A 24,608-nucleotide genomic window follows, 5' to 3' on the forward strand; every position below is an offset into this window, starting at 1 on the left:
AAGAGGCATATAGGGAGAGAAAGATAGAGAAAAACAAATAGGTACAAGTAGAAAGAAAGAAACAAAAAGAAGCAGAGAGAGAAAGAGTGAAATAAAAACACAGAGAGAAAACAATAGAGACAGAGAAAGAGAAGAGAAAAAAACTGAGCGAGAGAGATGGATAAAGGGAGAAAATAAAGAGAGAGAAAGAAATAAATAAAGTGAGAGCAATATAAACACAAAAAGAAAGAAGAAATAAAAAAAAAGAGAGTGAGAAAGAGAGATGAAGAGAATGCTAAAGAGGGAAAAAAAGATCAAGAGAAAAAAAAGAGAGAAAGGAATCAATTTCCAGCTGCATTGTAAGTGCCCCCTGGCTTTGGCCACCTCCGGCGAACATGGTTCAAACTGCAAGTCATTTTTCCTCTTGTGCTTCTCTCAGCGTTGTCTCACGGGCCAGATTATGACTCTTGGCGGGCCCGATCTGGCCCCTGTGCCGCACGATCGACACCCCTGTTCTGAGCTAAGATTATATACAAAAAGAGATCCCTAAATTCTCCATAAAAAAAAGAAAAAAAAATAATCAAAAAATGACACTTCAATTCAAAGTTTCTCCCTTTGTTTAAAACCAAAAGGAATCCTACGTCTATACATAAGTGCATTTTTTTCTTTTATATTTGCATTTTCTTTTATTCGTCAATTCTGTTGATTATTTTGGATTGGCCACTAGAGGGCATCTTCAGCTCCCCACAAATTGTGATTCTATGGCCAGGGGCCTCAAACTCAAGCTGGGGTCAAAATTGGATTTCTTTTACATAGTGGGATCCCAAACCTGAAATCGCCGCCATGTTTGTCCGGCGACATGCTGCTACGCTGTGCTCTGCGGCACTTGTTTTCATTCACGTCAGAAACAACGGTGGTTCAATATTACAGAGTGGTTAGGAATCAAGCCAAAACCTCAGCCCCAGAAGAAAGATTCAAAAGAAGCTGACCAAATTGATGACGCTACGAAACGTAAACGTACATGATTAAAAATATCGTGGAAAGAGGAGTGTGCCTTGTGACGTCACACCGACGCCCAAGCACAGTAATTGTTTGTGGCGGGAAACGATCCAATCGGTGTGCCTGTGCGGTCTAGCGACCTTTCATTCGGGTTTCCTTTTAACGGTGATGCAACAGCACCGCCCGGTGGTGTCCCGCGGGATTGTCCCAGCATATCAAGTACCCCATACTTTCCTAGAGCTTCAGTAGATGAACTCACCAGGAACCTCCTTCAAGACCCCGAACGGTTCCCCGAACTTGAACCGTTTGGAGTCGGCCTTCTTCTCGGCCACTAGGGCGTCCTTCTCCGAGACGGACGACTGGCGGCACTGACCCAAAGCGTAGGCGGGCACCAACACCGGCTCCTCGGTTCCCGGGACCCGGTTTTCCTCCTCCTCGGCCTCGGCGGAGTGAGGAGGAGCGGAACTTTCCAGGGCTGTGTCAGGAACGCTGCCCCTGCTGGATGTCTCCGGAAGTTCGTCCACGGGTTCCATCGGATCTTCCGGGCGAAGCCACGGGTGCTGGAGGCACTGCTCGGCTGTGGCTCGCATCCTAAAATCAAACATTATGTAAAGTCAAATATATGTCAAATATGTGTGAAACTGGAGTGTCATGCCCAATTTCGTTGTCACAATATGTTAACCCATTTTGTAACAATGACAATAAAGGTATATTCTATTCTATTCTATTCTCTACTAAATATACTTGTTCTAAAATCTGACTTCAGTGTTTGAGGGCAAACTATGAGAGAAGGTTTGTCGTGAACTGCACTTTGCCTTGGAATTCGCCTTTTCTTCCTTTTTGTGTAGATAACAATGACTTAACCACCTCACCTGGGGGCAAGGGCGATGACCTATCACCCTTCTCCCAATGCTTCAAAGGACGATTGGGAAAATTGTATCAACACGGCGCGGACCAATCAGCCAGAGGCTTGATCATGGGGCGTGGACAGTTCAGCCCTTGTGGCATAAAAGTGGGCAACCCGGAAGCCCCCGACGTCTCCTGCACACGATTGTAATTGGCACAGACAGAGACCTGATTTGTTCAACTCTTTGATTCAGCTAAATAAATTAATATGTGGACTATACTCGGCTCAAGAACTTCTCCAGCTTCTGGACATGCTCCAATTTTCAGAGTTAAACGGCAAACATTGGCTAGCACCGGCACTCGAATGAGTTAATCAAGTGTGTTATTGGTGATTTTGTCATTTTCATAGATTTAGAGAACGGAATTATTTTCATAACAGGCGATAAAACCAAAAAATGGTACTGACTGTGGCTGTTTACGGAGCAGAGTCTGGATAAAATCCACGGCCAGGTCGGAATCCCGCAGTTCCTCCTCCTCGTAGCTGACGTTCATCTGGGAGATGTTGAGGAAGGTCTCCTGCTTGTCCTTCCCCAGAAAAGGAGACGATCCCGTCACCATCACGTACGTCAGGACCCCGATGCTCCTGGAGAACACCGGCGAGATATCAAAGACGCCGTCCATTTTTCAGATCTTTCCTCGGACTTACCACATATCGGTTGCCGTGGAGATGGGCTCATAATTTAGGATCTCTGGAGCTGTCGACCGATAGAAAAGAGCATATATTGACATGAAGAAACATTTAAAACAAACCACCTGTAGAGGGCGACACCGCCTTACAAAAAGCAAAAAAATGATAACCGTGGAAACAAAGCTTGCTATTATCAAGGAATGCGAAAAAGGTAAACAAAAATGGATACCCTCACTATTATATATAATTAATATAGGCTCCAAGGCTTGCAGTGATGCTAAAGGGAGAAGCAAGAAACGATAACCAAAGAAACTAAGCTTGCTATTATCAAGAAATATGAAAAATCTACAAAAATGGATACCCTCACTATTATATATAATTACTATAGGCTCCAAGGCTTGCAGTGATGCTAAAGGGAGAAGCAAAAAACGATAACCAAAGAAACAAAGCTTGCTATTATCAAGAAATACGAAATATTTTACTTAGATATAAGTAATAGATATAAGTACTAGATAGATAGATATAAGTACTAGATATAAATACTAGATAGATATAAGTGCTAGATAGATAGATATAAGTACTAGATAACTATTAGATAGATAGATATAAGCACTAGATATAAGTACTAGATAGATAGATATAAGTAATAGATATAAGTACTAGATAGATATAAGTACTAGATATAAGTACTAGATATAAGTACTAGATAGATAAATATAAGTACTAGATATAAGTACTAGATAGATATAAGTACTAGATAAGTACTAGATAGATAGGTATAGGTACTAGATATAAGTACTAGATAAATATAAGTACTAGATAGATAGGTATAAGTACTAGATAAGTACTAGATAGATAGATATAAGTACTAAATATAAGTACTAGAGAGATAGATATAAGTACTAGATATAAGTACTAGATCTAAGTAATAGATATAAGTACTAGATATGTATATATAAGTACTAGATAAGTACTAGATAGATAGATAAAAGTACTAGATATAAGTACTAGATACATAGATATAAGTACTAGATAGATATAACTATTAGATATAAGTACTAGATATAAATACTAGGTAGATAGATATAAGTACTAGATAGATAGATATAAGTACTAGATATAAGTACTAGATACATAGATATAAGTACTAGATAGATATAACTATTAGATATAAGTACTAGATATAAGTACTAGATAGATAGATATAAGTACTAGATAGATAGATATAAGTACTAGACATAAGTACTAGATAGATAATTATAACTACTAGATATAAGTACTAGATATAAGTACTAGATGTAAGTACTAGATAGAGATAGATGGATAGAGAATTTATTCATCCCCGTCGGGAAATTCACACTTTCCAAAATAACGTTTTACTATAGAGTATTTAAGTAGTGCTACAGAAAATACACACTGTAATAAAAATAGGGTAATATAAAAATGTGTAGGTGGGGTTTCATGTGGGCTTTTACTCCCCCGGGTGGAGTTGAAGAGCCTCATGGCATGAGGACGAAACGATCTCCTCAGTCTGTCCTGCTCATGTTTGTCTCTAAAGCACTGGGGGTCCAAAGACATTCGCTAATCCCCTGCTGTATGAGAATTTCACATTGCGATCCCTTCCTCAAAAGGAATTAATGCCGTACCCCGGGGTGCTACTCGTTTTGATCATCGTTGACTCACCGACATACTCAGGAGTCCCCATAATCTCTCGAAGCTCCTGGTGGCTGCTGATGATCCGTGACAGACCAAAGTCCACGATCTTGATGTCACCCAGCGGGGAGTTGCTCGTCAGGAGGATGTTCTGAGGCTGAAGAAGGACGGGAACAGTCAGAAACACGGACTTTGGTTCCGGTAGAGATCTTAGGAACCTTGAGGTCCAGGTGGACCAGGTTCCTCCGATGTAAGAAGGCCACTCCTTGCAAGATCTGCCTCAAGAGCCGTTTCACGTCCTTCTCGCCGAAGGACTCGTCCTCTTGTTCCGACACGCACCGCTCGAAGATTTCGCCCCCGGCCGCGCTGAGGACAGGAACGGAACCACATTAGAAAACCAAGTAGGCGGTCCATCGGTATTGAAGGATTTTATACATTTGACTATAAAGGATTTTATACAATTTTATACAAATTACAGTTATTGAATGCAAAAAATGGTTGAGAATTGAAATGAGGACACATGAATCCAGAATAGAACCAAGAATCCCCTTAGGGCATACGTGTCAAACAGTCGGCCCGCGGGCCGAACTAGGCCCGCTGAGGATTTTAATCCGACCCGGTAGATAACACTGAGCAAAGTGCAAGAGAAAAATGAGCTGTAGTATGAATAGCAAAGCATCTGTAGTAGTATTTCTCTCTAATTTTTTTTTATTGTTTTTCTTTCTCTTTCTTGCCCTCTTTTTCTCTTCCTTGCTTTCTCTTTTTTTCTCTTTCCTTCTCACACTCTCTCACTCTTTTTCTTCTCTCTCTCGTTCTCTCATTTTTTTTCTCTATTGTTTTCCTTATCTGTCTTGCTGTCTTTTTCTCTTTCTCTCTAACTTTCTCTCTTTTTTTTCTTTCCTTCTCACACTCTCTTTTTCATTCTTTTTTTTCTCTCTCTCTCGTTCTCTCATTTTTTTCTCTATTGTGTTCCTTATCTGTCTTGCTGTCTTTTTTTTCTCTTTCTCTCTAACTTTCTCTCTTTTTCTCTCTTTTTTTTCTTTCCTTCTCACACTCTCTTTTTCATTCTTTTTCTTCTCTCTCTCTCGTTCTCTCATTTTTTTCTCTATTGTGTTCCTTATCTGTCTTGCTGTCTTTTTTTTCTCTTTCTCTCTAACTTTCTCTCTTTCTTTCTCTTTTTTTTCTTTCCTTCTCACACTCTCTTTTTCATTCTTTTTCTTCTCTCTCTCTCGTTCTCTCATTTTTTTCTCTATTGTGTTCCTTATCTGTCTTGCTGTCTTTTTTTTCTCTTTCTCTCTAACTTTCTCTCTTTCTTTCTCTTTTTTTCTCTTTCCATCTCACTCTGTCTCTCTCTTTTTCACATTTTTCATATTTCTCTGTTTTGCTCTTCCCTTCTTTTTTCTCACTTTGTCTAACTCTTCCTCACTCTTGTTCTTTCTTTTTCTGACTATCGTTTTCTCCTTTCTTATTCTTTTGATCTTTCTCTTTCTTTCTTTAATTTTCTTTTTCGGTCTCTTTTGACTCTTTTTTTCTCTCTGTTTCTCTCTATCGTGTTCTCTCTCTGTATTTCTCTCACTTTTTCTTCATGTTTCTGTCTCTCCCACCTTCTCTGTCTCTTACGCCGCCTCCCATGTTCTCTCTCTCTCTCTTTATCTTTCTCTCTTTCCTTTTCTCTCTTCTTTCCCTCTCTTCTTTCCCTCACTCTTTTTCTTAAACCTACTATTCTGGCACCAGTGGGATTTTTCTTTTTAGCATGTGGCCCTCAGCTCAATTGCCTTAGGGAGAGGCGGAAATAGGTTATATTTCAGACCTCATTAATTATCTCGCTGTCAGAACAGCCAAAACGTGCAAGGTGCTGACTTTTTTTCCGCAAAAACGCTGAACCCGGAATTTACAATGATTATGACGAGTGGACAATGAGTGAGCGACGGGAGAACAACAAAGGCAACGAAACGCTGAGTGGCCGGCTACCCCGGCGAGGTCACGTTCCATTATTCAGGGCGGCTTGTTTGCGACGGAAGAAGAAAAAACAAAAGCTGCAAAAAATTGGGTCATGTGGGCCTTCTAGTGACCTAGATCCTGCACCCTTCACCCTCCAGGGCATGCCCTTCCTTTTGTGACACGATACATTATTTGGACGCGTGCTAACTTAGCCAATCTGAAATATTTTTGGACTTGCAACCACTATCTATACCTAAATTGTTTTTCATTTATTCATTGCCTTCCGTCCCTTAAGACTGTATAAGTCCTAAAAGTGCTTATAAAGAAAAATAACACAACTTTTATACATATACATTGACATAACATTTCAAAGTGTATATTTATGCCTCTGTCACCTGTTGTCAGTCCGTATGTGAACCTCAGTTAACACTAGGCAAGCCTTTTTCGACCCTGACTCCCACCAGTTTTTTGCTCCCCTCTGTCCCCCGGCTTCGACCCGTTTTTTGATTCCGACCACGTCTACTCTCCCGTCCCGGGTTTCGACCTCTTTTGTCCCCGACCGCGTCTACTCTCCTTTCCTGGCTTTCGACTGGCTTCCGACCTCGACTCCTGTCCCGGCTATTGACCCATTTTTCCGTTCCCGACATCGCCATCGCTCGCCACAGAAGATCCACTACGATTAAATCTCAAAATTAAAAATCATTCGAATATAATCAATTCTGGATGTTTTGTAGGCTTTTTCTTATCTTGAATTCCTTGGTGTTAAGGTTTTTGGGTGCTTCTGGACACACCTTACTCCAGTTCTACAATTTCTAGAAATTTCGGGAACCTTTTTGAGCCAAGGAGCCATCAAAACAAACAAATACGAGAGAAAGAGCGAGAGAGAGAGGTAGAGAGAGAAAGAAAGAGAGAGAGAGAGAGAGAGAGAGAGAAAGAGAGAGCGAGAGAAAGAGAGAGACAAAGAGAGAGACAAAGAGAGAGAGAAAGAAAGAGAAAGAAAGATGGAAAGAGAGAGAGAAAGAAACAGAGAGCGAGAAAGAAAGAAAGAGAGAGAAAGAAAGAGAGAAAGAGAGAGCGAAAGAGAGAGAGAAAGAAAGAGAGAGAAAGAAACATGGAAAGAGAGAGAAAGAAACAGAGAGTGAGAAAGAAAGAGAGAGAGAGAGAAAGAAAGAGAGAGCGAGAGAGAAAGAGAGAGAGAAAGATAGCGAGAAAGAAAGAGAGAAAGAAAGAGAGAGAACGAGATAGAGAGAAAGAGAGAAAGAAAGATGGAAAGAGAGAGAAACAGAGCGTGAGAAAGAGAGAAAGAGAGAGAGAGAAAGAAAGAGAGAGCGAGAGAGAAAGAGAGAGAGAAAAAGAGCAAGAAAGAAAGAGAAAGAAAAAGAGAGAGAGAGAAGGAGACAAAGAGAGAGAGAAAGAGAGAGAAAGAGAGAGAGAGTGAAAGAGAAAAACACCATATATTTCAAGACAAAATTCAACAAAACCGGCACACCTGCTCTCCAGACAAAAGCAACGGTAATTCTTCAGTATATTTTATTTCACGTTCTGATGTTTAAAGATTCGATGAAACCTATGAAATAATAATAATAATAATGCCAGAGCCTGTTCCGGTTCTTGACACAAACCTTTTCGACGGACGGTCTGCCTCGGAACTTTTTTATAAATAAAAGTGTAAGGGTTGAAAAACACTGATCTAATGAGTTGCCGACGCTTTTAATCACCGATACGAATCGTTGTTATCGATGAGTTGTTGCAGCCCTCGAAAATATATCTAGGTCTCGGGACACGGCGTTCAACGGGATACAGTTGAACAGAGGTCAGTGGAAAACGTTATTGACGTGTGAAACTATGAGGTCGCCGTTTTCCCCCCTCACGTGCCCTCTTTCTTTCTTGTAGCGGGCAATGGGCCAAATTATTTGAGGGGCCACGTTTTTGCCCGTCACATGCACTCGTCTGCCTCAGCTGTTCTAATGAGCGGATCTCAACCTCACGCCTATGACATGCTGGATTGACGTCTTTCTTCAAGCCTGCCAAATAGTGTCATCGTTTTTTTTCACGAAAAAATCTCACGATTGGCTACACTGAAATCAAGAGTCATTTTTCTATTTATCCCCCGGGTCATCCCTGTTCCACCCTCCTCCTAAAATACCCGACAATTGCCCATGAGCGCCACACAAAGAATCAACACTACTTCCCCCACAAAGGGAAACACCAATGAAAAATAGGACATGAGATCATTCAGTGCTTGTCACAAGTGGTCTGTTGCGCTGATTGTGATGATATTAAAGGTAATCCCAAATTTTTAAACATGTAAAATGTGAGGAAATAGGATATAGTTTTTGCATAAAATCTATATTTCATTAATATTTTCCGAGATAATGCATTTTGAAGACAGCCAGTCTTTAAAATCCTGAGCTGTGACATCATAAGAGTAACACCAGGGACATACTAAATGGTCTGCATTTCTATAGCTTTTTCAAGTCAACGAAGACCTCCCGAAGCGCTTTACAATGTGCTTCACACTTACCCATTCACACACACACTCACACACCATAGGGAGTCCACCTCCAAACGTTTTGAGGATTATCAAGATGCTAAATGGTAAATGGTAAATGGTCTGCATTTCTATAGCGCTTTTTCAAGTCAACGAAGACCTCCCAAAGCGCTTTACAATGTGCTTCACACTTACCCATTCACACACACACACTCACACACCAATAGGGAGTCAGCCATGCAAGGCGCCGACCTGCTTTTTGGGGGCATTAGGGATTCAGTGTCTTGACCAAGGACACTTCTAAATATAACACGGAGGAGCCGGGAATCGAACCTGTGGCCTCTTGATCCCAAGGCGAGTGCTCTACCTCCTAAACACAAGTGGAGCGTACAACTTACAAAACAACCACTTTCTCCTCCCCAAATTTTTTTGTTTTTATTTTTTTCATTTATCTTTCAAATCATATAGCTGTAGCTATATTTTAATTTCAAAATCTTCGTTCGGTTTGGAAATTTCGGAATTTCCGTTCGCTTGGCATTTTGCATACTCGGCAGCCAATCAGAAGCCTGCATCGAATAACTTGCTTCTCTCCATAGTGTTATAAGGTTGTGCATTTGCATATCGTACCAATGTTGTCAGAAAGATTATTTTTAAAACATAAGAAATAGAAATTCTCCTGAGTAGAGGTTTTTGGAAAGAACGTCAATGGGCGTTGCCCCAAAAATACGCAGAGAGGAGATATGGCGAAAAGGGAACCTGCTTTATTGAAATTAGGGACCTGTTCAAAGTTCCAGACGTTCGACATTGGCTTTTATAGTCTATAAAGTTAAGCTATCTGGTGAAGGTCGTCTGCCCCGGCAACAACCTCATCCCAAGACCTTCACCAGATGCCTACATACGTATTTGTCACGAGGAGACCGGACCGGAACGGAGGCAGGAAGGGAGAACTCAATTGCGTTGACGATCAAAACTTTTATTTAGCAAAATAAAAGTCGTCCAAAACTCAGGGACAAGACCGAACAAACAGGCTTTAACTAAAAACGTGCAAACACAGGTTTCTTCCGACTCAAACGAAACAGGACAGAGCAAAACAGAACGGGAGATGCAGACAGAAAATGCAATGAGCCCGCACCCCCAAAACCCCCCTTAAGAAGCAAACGCGCAAATTAGGCGATCTGCTTCAGCTGTTGCCCAGGGGGCGGGGTCAGCCGGTTGCCACGGCGACCATGCCGGACACGACACTTATTAGTTATTATCCACATTCCACAACAAAGTTCTTGGATTAAAAGATACCACGGTATTGTGACCGTCACTAGTAAGCGCACGGAAAAAATGGTGTCGAAGCACTTGAGGGCTAATTAACCGCTCCCATCGACCTGAAATAGATCTTCTGTGACCTCGTTCGCATGACATTACCTCGTGGAAAGCTCTCGATGATATTCCCAAACAGGAACAGAACGTGTCAGGTTTCTCCACCCAATTATGAAAATATGTTGGAAAATATTCCACCTGCCAGAAATTTAGTTGACATGCCAGGCTGTTTATGTGAATGAAGGAACACAACAGCGTTCAAAATGGCGAATCCCATTAACACGACATGTGAGGCAAGCTCCGGAATGGACAGTGATTCTAGTGAACTTCAGTTCTTCTGACTTCAATTTTATGGTTGATGATGACGAAAGAATGTCCCTGAAAGATATGTCGAAAGCAAGGGTCTTCTATGTGGTGCGCACAGGCATCAGGGTGCCCCCTATGGACAACCTCGGGTGCCGACCTGTTCTGAAAATTACCCCCAGTCAGTGTTCCCTCTAAGCAATAATAATAATAATAATCGCGCACTGCTCGCACATTCTCGGCGCACAAGAAAATCTAGCCGGCGCACAAAAATCAGGGCTCCAAATTACTAATTAAGAAGCGACTTAAGTCAAAGTTACAGTGCATGAAGGTCAAAATACACAAGTTCCCCTGACGCGGTATTTTGAAGTCGAGTCGAAGTCGAACGAAGTTGAGTAAAGTTAGTAGAGTTTGTCGAGAACCGGCTTCTTCGGCTCGGCTCACTAACAGGAACCGGCTCTTTTGGGTCCTAAACGGCTCTTCAGGTTGTTTTTGCTTCTTTTATCCCAACATGACCAAATATGATGTAAAATTATGCACAGAATGACTTAAAGGAAGGGGGAAATAGAACAACAAAGAAAAAAAACACCAAAATGAAAAAGTAGTGAAAAGCTGAGAAAAAAAGAAACAAAAGGAAGAGAAAAAAAGGAGAAAATTTTTGAAAAAAGCCCGAAAAAAAGAAAAGAAAGAAATGTAGGAAAAAAGTAAATAGAGAACAAAAAGAATAAGTAACAGCTCGGAAAAAATAAGAATTAAGAAAAAAAAGAAGGAAAAATTTAGAAAAAAAAGCCCAAAAAAAAGAAAAATAAATGTAGGAAAAAAGTAAATAGAGAAAAGAAAAAAGTAACAGCTCGGAAAAAAAGAAACACAATGAGATTTTTTTAAAGGAATTTTTTAAAAAGTAGAAAAAAAAACACGTAAAAAAAGAAGAAAACGTTTGTTTTGCATTCAAATAATTTCCAATGATATCAAGTGAATCTTGTTGCCAACATTGTACTTCCACTAAAAAATGTGATTAAATACAGTTCTGTATCTTCTCATCTCATCTCATCTCATCAGCTGCACCGCGTATCCTCATTAGGGTCGCGGGGGTGCTGGAGCCCATCCCAGCCATCATCGGGCAGTAGGCAGGGGACACCCTGAACTGATTGCCAGCCAATCGCAGGGCCCACAGGGACAGACAACTCGCTCATTCACACCTAGGGACAATTTGGAGCGGCCAATTCACCTGAAATGCATGTTTTTGGAACGTGGGAGGAAACCGGAGTGCCCGGAGGAAACCCACGCAAGCACAGGGAGAACATACAAACTCCGCACAGGAAGTCCGGGAGCTGGATTTGAACCCACGCAGTAGTTGACTGAGTCATCTTAACCCAGTGCTACTCCATTATTTTCTGTTTCTGTAGATCAGGGGTGTCAAACTCATTTTACCTTGAGGGCCACACGATAGAACAAACATTCTCTCAGGGGCCGGTCTAGTCGATTGAGGACAAAGAAACAAGAGAGAAAGAAATAAGAGAAAGAGAGGGAGAGAAAAAGAGAGAGTGTGGGACAAGGAAAGAAAAAGGGAGAAAGAGAGAGAGAAAGAAAAAAAGACAGAGAGAGAACATAAGAAATAAACCAGATAAAAAGAGAACTAGTGAGAGTGGGGGCAAGAAAGAAAAGAAATCTAAAAAGAAATAGAAAGAGAGAAGGAGAGAAAAGAGAAGGAGAGAAATAGAGAAGAGGAAAACAAGAGAGAAAGAGAAAAAAGAGAGGGAAGAGGAAAAAAAGGAACGAGGATGAATAAAGTATCTATCTATCTATCCATCTATCTCTTCATATGAGAAGCAGGTCAGGCATGACGTTGCCATGTCCAGTGGGATGAGATCATTGACAACTGGTATGTTACTGGGCAAGAAGCAGATGCGGTGTGTGTGTGTGTGTGTTAATGGCTGGACACGGGCCAGTCGCATCGTTGGAATAGCTGGTGTTCGCTGGCCCATTCAAATTGAACCCTGGCGGCCATTGTTTCGATTTCTGAAAGCGAAACGAGTCTCTGTCTCAATTTCAATGATGGCGTCCTGTTTAAAAAGCATGTATTGTTTCTTAAGTAGGACAGATTTGTGTTGACTTTTGTGCTGATGAGACGGAGTTTACTCTCACTCTTCCTTTGTCAGTCCGTCAACGAACCTCTGCCCCGCAAGACGTGGGTTCTGACTCGGTCCTGTTTTCTGTCCGGTATTGTTCCCTTTTATTTTTGTCCTGTTTAATATCAGTTTCCAGTTTCGTTCCGGTCTGTTTTTGTGCTGTTTATTATTCTCTCCAGTTTTCGTTCCCGTCTAGTTTGTCCTGTTTATTTTCGATATCCTGTTTCATTATGATCCTGTCTGTCCCGTCATGTCCAGTATCGACCCCATCTGTCTGATATGAACTCAGGCAATTGTAATCGATCTCGTCGACCTATGGCTTCCTATCATTTCATGCCAGACTGCTGCAGAACGTGCAAGACTCCCCATTTCCCGTTAAATAAAAGGCTTGTGTGAGAAACGTCACACGTTTGGGTCCTGATCCTGTGCTCTCACTCTTCCTTTGTCAGGCCGTATTATTTTCTCCAGTTTTTGTTCCCGTCTAGTTTGTCCTGTTTAATTTTGATATCCTGTTTTTTGTTATCAATCCTGTCTGTCCCGTCCTGTCCTGTATCAACCCCATCTGTCCGATATCAACTCGGGCAATTGGTATCGATCTGCCTCTGGCTTCCAATCATTTCACGCCAGACTGCTGCCTAACGTGCATGACTCCCCATTTCCCGTAAAATAAAGGCTTGTGTGAGTAACGTCACGCGTTTGGGTCCTGATCCTGTTCTGGTTCATGACAGCTGACCATTGAAACTAAGCTTGCGATTTTCTCTTTCTTCCATCTCTCTCTTTCACTCTTTGTCCTTCTCTTTCTCCATCTCTCTCTTAAACTTTCCTTTTCTCTTTCTCCATTTTCACTCCATCTTTCTCTTTCTCTATATCTTTCGTAATCTTTCTCTCATTTTTTTCTTTCTCCATTTTCTCTCTATCTCTCTTTCACTCCCTCTATTACACTCTTTCTCTTTCTCAGAATCCCTCTCCCCTTTTCTTTTTCTCCATTTTCTCTATCTCTCTTTCACTCGGTCTTTTACTTTCTCTTTCTCTCTCTGTATCTTTCTCTCCTTTTCTCTTTCTCCATTTTCTCTCCATCTCTTTTCTTTCATTCTCTCTCTTTCACTCAGTCCTTCTCCTCTCCTTTTCTCTTTCTCCCTTTTATTTCTGTCACACTTTCTCTGCGTCTTTCTTTTTCTCATTCTTTTTTCTCTCATTTTTTTTCTTTTTCGATCTATTTTTCTATACATGAGTTGACTCTTCATTCTAGTTGCAGTAGTTAACTTGATAATAACATAGTAATAACATAGTAAGTGGTACAAGATAAGGCAAAGTGAAAAAGGGTTGGAGGCCCCCGTTTTAATGTTTTTATCCAGGGTACCAGGGGGCTCGGAACCCATTAGCCAATGACGCGATCCCCACCTGAGAGAAGGACGGGTACTGTACTTACTACTCGAGGACCAAGACCATCTCGGAGGCCATTTCGTAGACCTGGTGCAGGCCCACCACCCTGGGGCTCTGGGTGGCCAGCTCCAGGACGGCGATCTCGTGGATGATCTCGGAACGGCAGTCGCGTCCTTTCCGTCTTTTCCTCATGAACTTGGCGGCGTATTCCCGACCCGTCCGCGTCTTCACGCACTTCCGCACCACGGCAAATTTGCCCCTGAACAAACCGTAAAGACCAAATAGGACGTTTAGATTTGTCTTGTTTTTATACAGCACTTTGAGTGGCAATTATTGTGCTATACAGATTGGCTTTCCGTCTATTTAAGCTCAGTGCTCTCACTCTTTCTTTGTCAGTCCGTCAACGAACCTCTGCCCCGCAAGACGTGGGTTTTGACTCGGTCCTGTTCACTGTTGGTATTACCTGTTCCCCTTTATTTTTGCCCTGTTTAATATCAGTTTCCAGTTTCGTTCACGTCTAGTTTGTCCCGTTTAATTTCGATATCCTGTTTTTGTTCCCGTTTAAATTGTCCTGTTTAATATCGGTTTCCAGTTTCGCTCCCGTCTGGTTTGTCCTGTTTAATTTTGATATCCTGTTTTGATAACAATCCTGTCCCTCCCGTTGTTTAATATCGGTTTCCAGTTTTGTTCCTGTCTAGTTTGTCCTGTTTATCTTCAATATCCTGTTTTGATAACAATCCTGTCCGTCCCGTTGTTTAATATCAGTTTCCAGTTGCGTTCCCGTCCAGTTTTACTGTGTAATTTCGATATTCTGTTTTGATATCAATCCTGTCCGTCCCGTTGTTTAATATTGGTTTCCAGTTTTGTTCCCGTGTAGTTTGTCCTGTTTATTTTCGGTATCCTGTTTTAATATCAATCCCGCCTGTCCTGTTGTTTACTATCGGTTTCCAGTTTCGTCCCCGTCTAGTTTGTCCTGTTTAATTTCGATATTCTGTTTTGATATCAATCCTGTCCGTCCCGTTGTTTAATATTGGTTTCCAGTTTTGTTCCTGTGTAGTTTGTCCTGTTTATTTTCGGTATCCTGTTTTAATATCAATCCCGCCTGTCCTGTTGTTTACTATCGGTTTCCAGTTTCGTCCCCGTCTAGTTTGTCCTGTTTAATTTCGATATCCTGTTTTGATAACAATCCTGTCCGTCCCGTTGTTTAATATCAGTTTCCAGTTGCGTTCCCGTCTAGTTTGTCCTGTTTAATTCCGATATCCTGTTTCGATATCAATCCTGTCTGTCCCGTTGTTTAATATAGGTTTCCAGTTTTGTTCCCGTCTAGTTTGTCCTGTTTATTTTCGATATAATTTACACATGTATATAAGTACATCTATTCCAATCAGATGCAATCTGCATACTTGTTTCTCCATGGCTCTAGCTAACGCTAAAATAAAAGTCAAAAGCTTTGCCACAGCAATTTTTATGTTACGGTTACAAATAGAAGCATCGGATCCATCGCAACTGGGTGGTTTGGGACAGCGCCTGGGAAAGCGCACCACAACCCGAGTCATCACTTTTGCAAACCAGCTGCGAGCTGAAAAAACTGGCACTCGCACATCTGTTTTTGCCAAGCTGGTATAAAAAGATTAGTGGTGGATGCAGAGGTTGACATTTGTACTTCAGGGAGTGTATTTAAAACCCTATACAGTGGGCTTGCCAAACTATTTACCTTTCACACATCCAGCTTTAAAACACCTGCTTGGTATGTCACGCTGCCCCTTTAAAGGGGCGGGGCTTGGGCTGCACAGTGGCTCAGAAGGACTCAGAGAAATGTACGTACTTACGTGGAGGGGTTTTAAGTAACGGCTTCGATGTAGCCGAAAATAAGAGTATTGTTTCTTCTTCACAAATCTACCTAAGTAAAAGTGTAAAGTACAGTGGCTTGCGAAACTATTCGACCCCCTTGAATTTTGTGACCTTTTGCCACATTTCAGACTTCAAACATCAAGATGTAAAACGGTCATTTCTTGCAAAGCAGGACAACAATAAGTGGGACACAATCATGAAGTGGAACACACTATATAGGACAATTGAAACTTTTTTAACAAATAAAAAAAACGAAAAAGTGGGTGTGCAAAATCATTCAGCCCCTTCACTTACAGTGCAGCAAACTCTGTCCAGAAGTTCAGTGAGGATCTCTGAATGATTCAATGTTGATCTAAATGACTAATGATGATAAATGGAATCGACCTGTGCGTAATCAAGTCTCTGTATAAATGCACCTGCACTGTGAACGTCTCAGAGGTCTGTTTAAAGCGCTGTTTAAAGAGAGTATCATGGAGAACGAGGAACACACCAGGCAGGTCCGGGAGTTTCTCGATGTGCAAAACTGATAGAGACATACCCCGAGCGACTTGCAGCTGTCATTGTAGCAAAAGGTGGCGCTACAAAGTATGAACTCAAGAAGAAAAAGAAGAAACAATATTTTAGGCTACATCGAAGCCGTTACTTAAAACCCGTAAGTACGCACATTTCTCTGAGTCCTTCTCTTTTTTTTTTCCTCTGGTGAGTGTGCCCCCGTGTGAAAATGTCGGCTGTTCTTGTCGATCTTTTCCATCAAGAAACGAACGCGCATAAATTGTCGGGTGAATGTGGGTGGTGTTTGGTTAATGGAGTCAGATAACTCATTCGAACAATTTGGTAAACTTTACATTTTAATATTAATTCCTCACAATGGAATGACTACAAAACGGAAAATAGTTCCACTACTACTCTAGTTCTGTCTCTCACAGTTTCATTTCTCAATCTATCCAATCTTGTCACTCCTAACATACGCCTCAAATGGTCCATTTTGCAAAGCTGATTCTAGACGGGAGCAATCACTCAAAGGCTTAGAGCTAATACCAGCCCCCTCTTGTCACGGAGAGCTTTGTGTCCTCTTAACCATATGGAACTACGTTTGCGGACCCTGCGCGAGAGGCTTGGACGCCGGCCATCTGGGATGCCCCTTGCAGGGGCGTACGGTATTGAGAGCATTAGCTTAAACGACGTCCTCGGACCCCCCGAGCCATCTGGTTGCGGACGGAAAGATTTTCTCTTACTTGAGTCCAAAGTTTAGTTTGACTAATGGAAAAGCAGACTCGCCTTATCTGAATTGACATGACTGTGAGGCGCGCCGAAAAACCCCAATTTGGCCAGAAAACATAAAGTGCCCAATATACTAGGACTGAAAGACTAAAATGGTAAATGGTCTGCATTTCTATTGGGCTTTTCAAGTCAATGAAGACCTCCCAAAGCGCCTTACAATATGCTTCACACTTACCTATTCACACACACACACACACACACACACACACACACACACACACACACACACACACACACACACACACACACACACACACACACACACACCAATAGCGGCCATGCAAAATAATGTTTCTAATTGAGATTTTTACGATCTGAATTGAAATTTCAACAATGTTAAGAGTAGCTAACTTTCTATACTAGTTTTGTTTGTGGGGAGAGGTTAAATATGGTGACATGCATACTTACCTCGAAACAACAATGTGACCGACTGAGAGTATACAACTGCAACAAAATAATAACCATATATATCGACAAATAAAAACAGAATTGCACTTGAACAAGTGGTTTTGATTGTTATTATCCAAAAGTACAATGAAATTGGAGGGCTTCCGCTTTTATTGCCAGCAAGCGATTTAGAGAGCGGCTGGCTAGCTGCATGCTAGCATCAGGTGTTATCGAATTGAAGGCGCGACGCTACTTTGCGGATTTTTACTTTTCGCGGGTGGTTCTGGTCAGAGGTGGGTAGTAACAGAGTACATTTGCTCTGTTACTTTTACTTGAGTAAGTTTTGAAATCCTTTGTTCCCTATACTTTTACTCGAGTAAATTTGTATAGAAAAAAAAACGGTACTTTTACTCCGCTACGTCAGGCAACATTGAAGTCGTTACTTGGTTAGCTAATAAATCCCCTCCGCGTAAGTAGGTGTCTGTCTGTTTCCGCTAAGGCACATTCAATTTGACTGAGAACTCTGCCAGGCTCTACCATGTTTAACTAATCGAACGTAGCAGCCTCGTCACGTGACCATAATCAGCAATACAGATTATGAAAACACAGAAATGAATTTATTTTTCTTTCTTTCTTTCTTTCTGTTTCCTTTCTAACAATTTCTTTTTCTTTTTCCTTTCTATCAATTTCTTTTTCTTTTCATTTCTCTCTCCTTTTTCTTTCTATCAATTTATTTTTATTTTCTATCAATTTATTTTTCTTTCTCTCTCTCTCTCTCTCTTTTTCCTTTCTATCAATTTATCTTTCTTTCCTTCTCTCTTTCTTTTTCCTTTCTATCAGTTTCTTTTCCTTTCTTTCCTTCTCTCTTTCTTTTTCCTTTTTATCAATTTGTTTTTCTTTTTCTTTCCTTCTCTCTTTTTCCTTTCTATCAATTTGTTTTTCTTTTTCTCTCTTTCTTTTTCCTTTGCATCAATGTAGTTTTCTTTCTTTCTCTCTCTCTTTTTCCTTTCTATCAATTTATTTTTCTTCCTCTCTTTCTTTTTTCTTTCTATCAATTTCTTTTTCTATTTCTTTCTTTCCTTCTCTCTTTCTTTTTCCTTTCTATCAATTTATTTTTCTTTCTTTCTCTCTTTTGTTTTCCTTACTATCAATTTATTTATGTTTTTCTTCCTTCCGTTCTCTCTTTCTTTGTATCAATTTATTTTTCTTCCTTCCTTCCTTTCTTTCTATGAATTTATTGTTATTTTTTTCATTCCTTCCTTTCTTTCTTTCTCTCAATGTATTTTCCTTTTTCTTTCTTTCTCTCCCTTTATCCTTTTGATCAATTTCTTTTTCTTTCTTTCTTTCTCTCTTTTTCATTTCTATGAATGTATCATGCTTTTTCTTCCTTCCTTTCTTTCTTTCTCTCCCTTTCTCTTTACTTTTTCCTTTCTTTGTCTTTCTTTCCAGTGAACATATTCAGCAATACAGACTATGAAAACACAGAAGAGAAGGAGCATCCCTGGCCTCACCTCAAAAGCATGTTGCCCTTAAAAGGAGTGCCAAACACCCGCTACAATATCCATTGTCTCCTTTGTTCGAGTTGATGGGTTAGCTTGTTGTTCTGCTTGCAGAGCCTGTTAAGTTCTAAATGTTCTTCTAGGTGTTCTTCATTTATTTCTTTGATTTATATTATTTTTGTTCTTTTTTTTACTTTTACTCAAGTAAATATTTGGATGACGACTTTTACGTCTACTCGAGTCCTATTATTCTGAAGTAACAGTACTTTTACTCGAGTAACATTTTGGGATACCTCTGATTCTGGTCCCTGTCCACTGCAAAAACGGTCTGTAGTTCAAAAATGATCGGAATTTGTCCTTTTATCGGTTTAGGTTTGGGCCGCCTCAAATATGAACATGTGAACTGGCGTCAGATGACTTGCTACTACGCGGCATGCCACGCGGTATGGCGGCGCAGATGAATTTAACCTTCAGGGCTGAGTCACGACGTCGGGTTATAAAAGACGCATAGGTGCAAGTCAAGTCAAGTCCTGTTTATTTGTTTGGCCCTTAATCACAAAGAGTCTCAAAGGCCTGCACGGATCAAAGACTATTGCAAACCACAGACTATTATGACACCATCCCCTCATCTAAAACCTACATGAGGGCAAGGAAAAACTCAAAAACTTCAAGTCAAGTCATGTTTATTTGTTTGGCCCTTTATCCCAAGGAGTCTCAAAGGGCTGCACAGATCAAAGACTATTGCAAACAAAAGACTATCATGACACCATCCCCTGATCCAAAACCTACATGAGGACAAGGAAAAACTCAAAAACCTCAAGTCATATTTATTTGTGACACCCTTAATCACAAAGAGTCTCAAAGGGCTGCACAGACCACAGACTATTGCAAACTACAGACTATCATGACACCATCCGCTGATCCAAAACCTACATGAGGACAAGGAAAAACTCAAAAACCTCAAGTCACGTTTATTTGAGACGGCATTAATCACAATGAGTCTCAAAGGGCTGCACGGACCACAGATAATTCTAAAGACTACAGACTATTATTACACCATCATCTCATCATCAGCTACACCACTTATCCTCAGTAGGGTCGCGGGGTACTGGAGCCCATCCCAGCAATCATCGGGCAGTGGGCAGGGGACACCCTGAACTGGTTGCCAGCCAATCGCAGGGCATTATTACACCATCCACTGATCTAAAACATACATGAGCGAAAGGAAAAACTCAAAAACCTTAAGTCAAAGCAGTCATGTTTATCTGTGACGCCCTTAATCACAAAGAGTCTCAAAGGGCTGCACAGACTATTGCAAACCACAGACTATTATTATACCATCCCCCGATTTCAAACCTACATGAGGGCAAGGGAAAAACTCAAAAACATCAAGTCGAGTCCTGTTTATTTATGACGCCCTTAATCACAAGGAGTCTCAAAGGGCTGCACAGATCAAAGACGATTGCAAACTACAGACTATTATGACACTCACTCACCCTCCGTCAACAAACCTTTGTACCTGCAAGACGTGGGTTTTGACTCTGTCCTGTATTCCGTTTGTGGATCCTGTCCGATATCGATCCCGTCTATCTCATCCTGTTTGATATCTGACTCCAGTCTCCAGTGTCTGGTATCATATCCGTCATTTTCGTCCTGTCCGATATCAGTCTCCAGTCTCCTATATCTGTTATCAATCCTTTCAATCCGGTATCGACATCATCTGTCCGGTATCGGCTCGTGTCACAGGTATCGTTCTCGTTGTTCTCTTGCTTTCTGTTGTTCCACGTCAGACTTCTGTCTTTCTTCTTTTCGCCCGGCGATCGCCGAATCACTGGCGTTTTGTGTTCATGACCACCCCATTTCCCGTAAAATAAAACCTTGTGCGAGAAACGTCACGCATTTGGGTTCTCCTCCAGATCCGGTTCTTGACACAAACTTCCGGTGTGCCTCTGAATTTTGTATAAATAAAAGTGTACCTTGGTTCAAAAAGGCTTGAAAAACACTGCACTACAGTAAAGCTTACTTACACATTTTTGGAGAGAGAAGGAAACCGAAACCAAAAACCATGGAATCATACAGATCAGATAAAAATGTTTTGCTCACTAAGGGCTGACATGTCTTTTTCCAGTCCTGCTTGTACAGCTGTTGCGTTTGTGGGACTGAGGCATGAATGCGTCACAAAATGCTAGCTATAAAAAAAAGGAAATATAAATAACAAGACTCCGTATCACAGCTGTTATAAGGATCCAAACCTTGCACTTTGGTAGCATCTGTTTAAAATTCATAGCGTGTATAAAATATATTTTTAATGCAATGTAAGGTATCTCTGTCCCTATTTTAGCCCACTCCTATCTGTCCCCTTTTGTCAGTCCGTCTGTGAACCTCAGTGAACACTAGGCAAGCCTTTTTCGACCCTGACTCACACCTGTTTTTTGCTCCTGTCTGTTCCCCAGCATCGACCCGTTTTTTGATCCTGACCATGTCTACTCTCCCGTCCCGGCTTTCGACCTCTTTTGTTCTCAATCACGTCTACTCTCCTTTCCTGGCTTACGACTCGCTTCTGACCCTGACCACGTTTTTGCTCTCCCGTTCTGGCTTTCGACCTCTTTTTGTCCTCGACCACGTCTACTCTCCTTTCCTGGCTTACGACTCGCTTCCGACTACGTTTTTGCTCTCCTGTCCCGGCTACTGATCCGTTTTCCCGTTCCCGACACCGCTCGCGACGGAAGATCCACTTCCGCGTTCAGAGTGACCTGCTTTCCGCGCCTAGCGAACTCTTTCCTTTAATAAAACTTGTGAGAAACGTAACGCAATTGGGTCCTGTCTCCGTTCTGGTCCTGACAGTTTTAATTGACTATAGGAAAACGGCCATAATAGTTAAGGGATCCCCGGAATATGATGGCAGAAATACTACAAAATACAACTACAGTAATCTTACAAAAAACTACAGATATACTGCAAACATTTTACCATAGAAATATTATAAAATAATATAAAATACTACTGTGGAAATACTACAAGAATAAAACTACAGTAGACCGGGTGGCACCATTATCTGTGGTGTGTCTTGGGGGCACCCATCCCACTCCAGGCCAACATCAATATGACGACAGAAATACTACAAAATACAACTACAGTAATTTTACAAAAATACTTCAGATGTACTACGAAAAAATAAACAAAAATAATCCAGTACTGTGGAGTATTACTCTAAAGTAGACCGGGTGGCACAGTTTTCTGTGGTGCGTCTTGGGCCAGTACAGCCTGTCGGCGCCCATCCCTCTCCATGGCCAACACCAATATGATGACAGAAATACTACAAAATACAACTACAGTCATTTTACAAAAATACTACAGATGTACTACAAACATTCTACCAGGGAAATGTTAAAAAATAAACAAAAATAATCCAGTACTGTGGAGTATTACACTACAGTAGACCGGGTGGCACAGTTTCCTGTGGTACGTCTTGGGCCAGTACAGCCTGTCGGCGCCCATCCCTCTCCATGGCCAACACCAATATGACGACCGAAATACTACAAAATACAATTACAGTAATTTTACAAAAATATTTCAGATATACTACTAAGATTCTACCATGGAAATGTTAAAAAAATAAACAAAAATACTCCAGTACTGTGGATATACTACCAATATGACACTACAGTAGACCGGGTGGTGCGTCTTGGGCCAGTACAGCCTGTCGGCGCCCATCCCTCTCTATTGCCAACACCAATATGACAACAGAAATACTACAAAATACAACTACAGTAATTTTACAAAAATACTCCAGTACTGTGGAAATACTACAAATATGACACTACAGTAGACTGGGTGGTGCATCTTGGGCCAGTACAGCCTGTCTGCGCCCATCCCTCTCCATGGCCAACATCAATATGATGTTAGAAATACTCCAAAATACAACTACAGTCATTTTACAAAAATACTCCAGTACTGTGGAAATACTACATAGATTACGTACACTACAGTAGATCGGGTGAGTACAGCCTGTCGGCGCCCATCCCTCTCCATGGCCAACATCAATATGACGACAGAAACACTACAAAATACAACTACAGACATTTTACAAATATACTCCAGTACTGTGGAAATACTACAAATATGACACTACAGTAGACTGGGTGGTGCATCTTGGGCCAGTACAGCCTGTCGGCGCCCATCCCTCTCCATGGCCAACATCAATATGATGTCAGAAATACTCCAAAATACAATTACAGTCATTTTACAAAAATACTCCAGTACTGTGGAAATACTACAAAGATTACACTACAGTAGATCGGGTGAGTACAGCCTGTCGGCGCCCAGCCCTCTCCATGGCCAACATCAATATGACAACAGAAATACTCCAAAATACAACTACAGTCATTTTACAAAAATACTCCAGTACTGTGGAAATACTACAAATATGACACTACAGTAGACCGGGTGGTGAGTCCTGGGCCAGTACAGCCTGTCGGAGCCCATCCCTCTCCATAGCAAACATCAATATGACGACAGAAATACTACAAAATACAACTACAGTAATTTTACAAAAATACTCCAGTACTGTGGAAATACTACAAATATGACACTACAGTAGACCGGGTGGTGCGTCTTGGGCCAGTACAGCCTGTCGGAGCCCATCCCTCTCCATGGCCAACACCAATATGATGACAGAAATACGACAAAATACAACTACAGTCATTTTACAAAAATACTCCAGTACTGCGGAAATACTATAAAGATTACACTACAGTAGACCGGGTGGTGCGTCTTGGGCCAGTACAGCCTGTCGGCACCCATCCCTCTCCCCATGGTGCCCAGGGTCAGGGTCGCCTACCTTCCCAGCTCTTTCCCGGGGACGACGGTGTAATGGTCGGCAAAGGCTTCCTTCCGGATGACGGTGGTGATCTCGCTGAGCAAGCCGCCGACGACGCTCGTCTGCTGGGGTTCGGCGGGTGACCCGAGTCGGCATTTGCTCCGGTCCTCCGCCTCGACGGGACCGGGACTTGGAGGTATCATGGCGTCCCCCCTGTCTTTTTTTTCGAAAAGAAAGAAAGAAGTTTCCTTTTTAAGTCTTCTTGGACGAAAGTCGAGTTTAAATAATAAAGAATGAGTTTTAGAAAAGGAGTTAGAAAAGCGTGTGGTGAGTCGCTTGGGAGTCAGCAGTTTTGCTCGTGTCTGGCTGCAAATCATGGAGAGCTTGTGGTCACCATGGTAACAACGTGATTGACAGCTTGACCAACCAATCGGGCGAGGAAAGGACGCTTGTGAGCCATTGATCACTGAGTGTCTTTTTTTCTTCTTTTTTTCTCATTTTTTCTTCCTTTTGCTCGGTTTCTTTCTTTCTTTTTAGTTTTTCTTTCTTTCTTTTTCTCGCTTTGTTATTTTCTCTGTCTTTCTTTGCCTTTCTTTCTTTCTTTCTTTCTTTTTTCTTTCTCTTTCTCTCTTGTTTTCCTTTTCTTTCTTTCTTTCTTTGGCTTTATTTCTTTCTCCTTTCCGGGCCAACATCAATATTTATTTTTCTTTCTTTCTCTCTTTCTTATACCTTTCTATCAATTTCTTTTTCTTTCTTTCTCTCTTTCACTTTCCTTTCTATTAATTTATTTTTCTTTCTTTTTTCTCTTTCTTTTTCCTTTCTATTAGTTTATTTTTCTTTCTTTTTTTCCTTTCTATTAATTTATTTATCTTTCTTTTTTTCTTTTTCCTTTCTATCATTTTCTTTCTTTTTTTCTCTTTTTCCTTTCCATTCAAATTATTTTTCTTTCTTTTTTTCTCTTTTTCCTTTCTATCAATTTATTTTTCTTTCCCTCTTTCTTTTTCCTTTCTATCAATTTCTTTTTCTTTTTTTTCTCTTTCTTTTTCCT

At 41.1% G+C, this 24,608-nt stretch overlaps 1 protein-coding gene across 1 annotated transcript; it reads right to left on the reverse strand.

Moving 5' to 3' along the window:
* Window positions 1-1,027: 1,027 nt before the first annotated feature.
* Window positions 1,028-23,892, reverse strand: stk17a (serine/threonine kinase 17a). The gene is made up of 7 exons (XM_088322137.1): window positions 23,582-23,892; window positions 13,770-13,982; window positions 4,384-4,531; window positions 4,196-4,322; window positions 2,531-2,579; window positions 2,291-2,467; window positions 1,028-1,569 (listed from the first exon to the last, which is right to left on the reverse strand). The coding sequence occupies exons 1-7, from the start codon at window positions 23,761-23,763 to the stop codon at window positions 1,221-1,223; spliced, it is 1,245 nt and encodes a 414-aa protein (XP_088178263.1). The 5' UTR covers window positions 23,764-23,892; the 3' UTR covers window positions 1,028-1,220.
* Window positions 23,893-24,608: the final 716 nt, after the last annotated feature.

The sequence above is a fragment of the Urocampus carinirostris genome, chromosome 18 (assembly GCF_059441175.1).
Source record: "Urocampus carinirostris isolate Australia breed hairy pipefish chromosome 18, RoL_Ucar_1.0, whole genome shotgun sequence".
NCBI lineage: Eukaryota > Metazoa > Chordata > Actinopteri > Syngnathiformes > Syngnathidae > Urocampus > Urocampus carinirostris.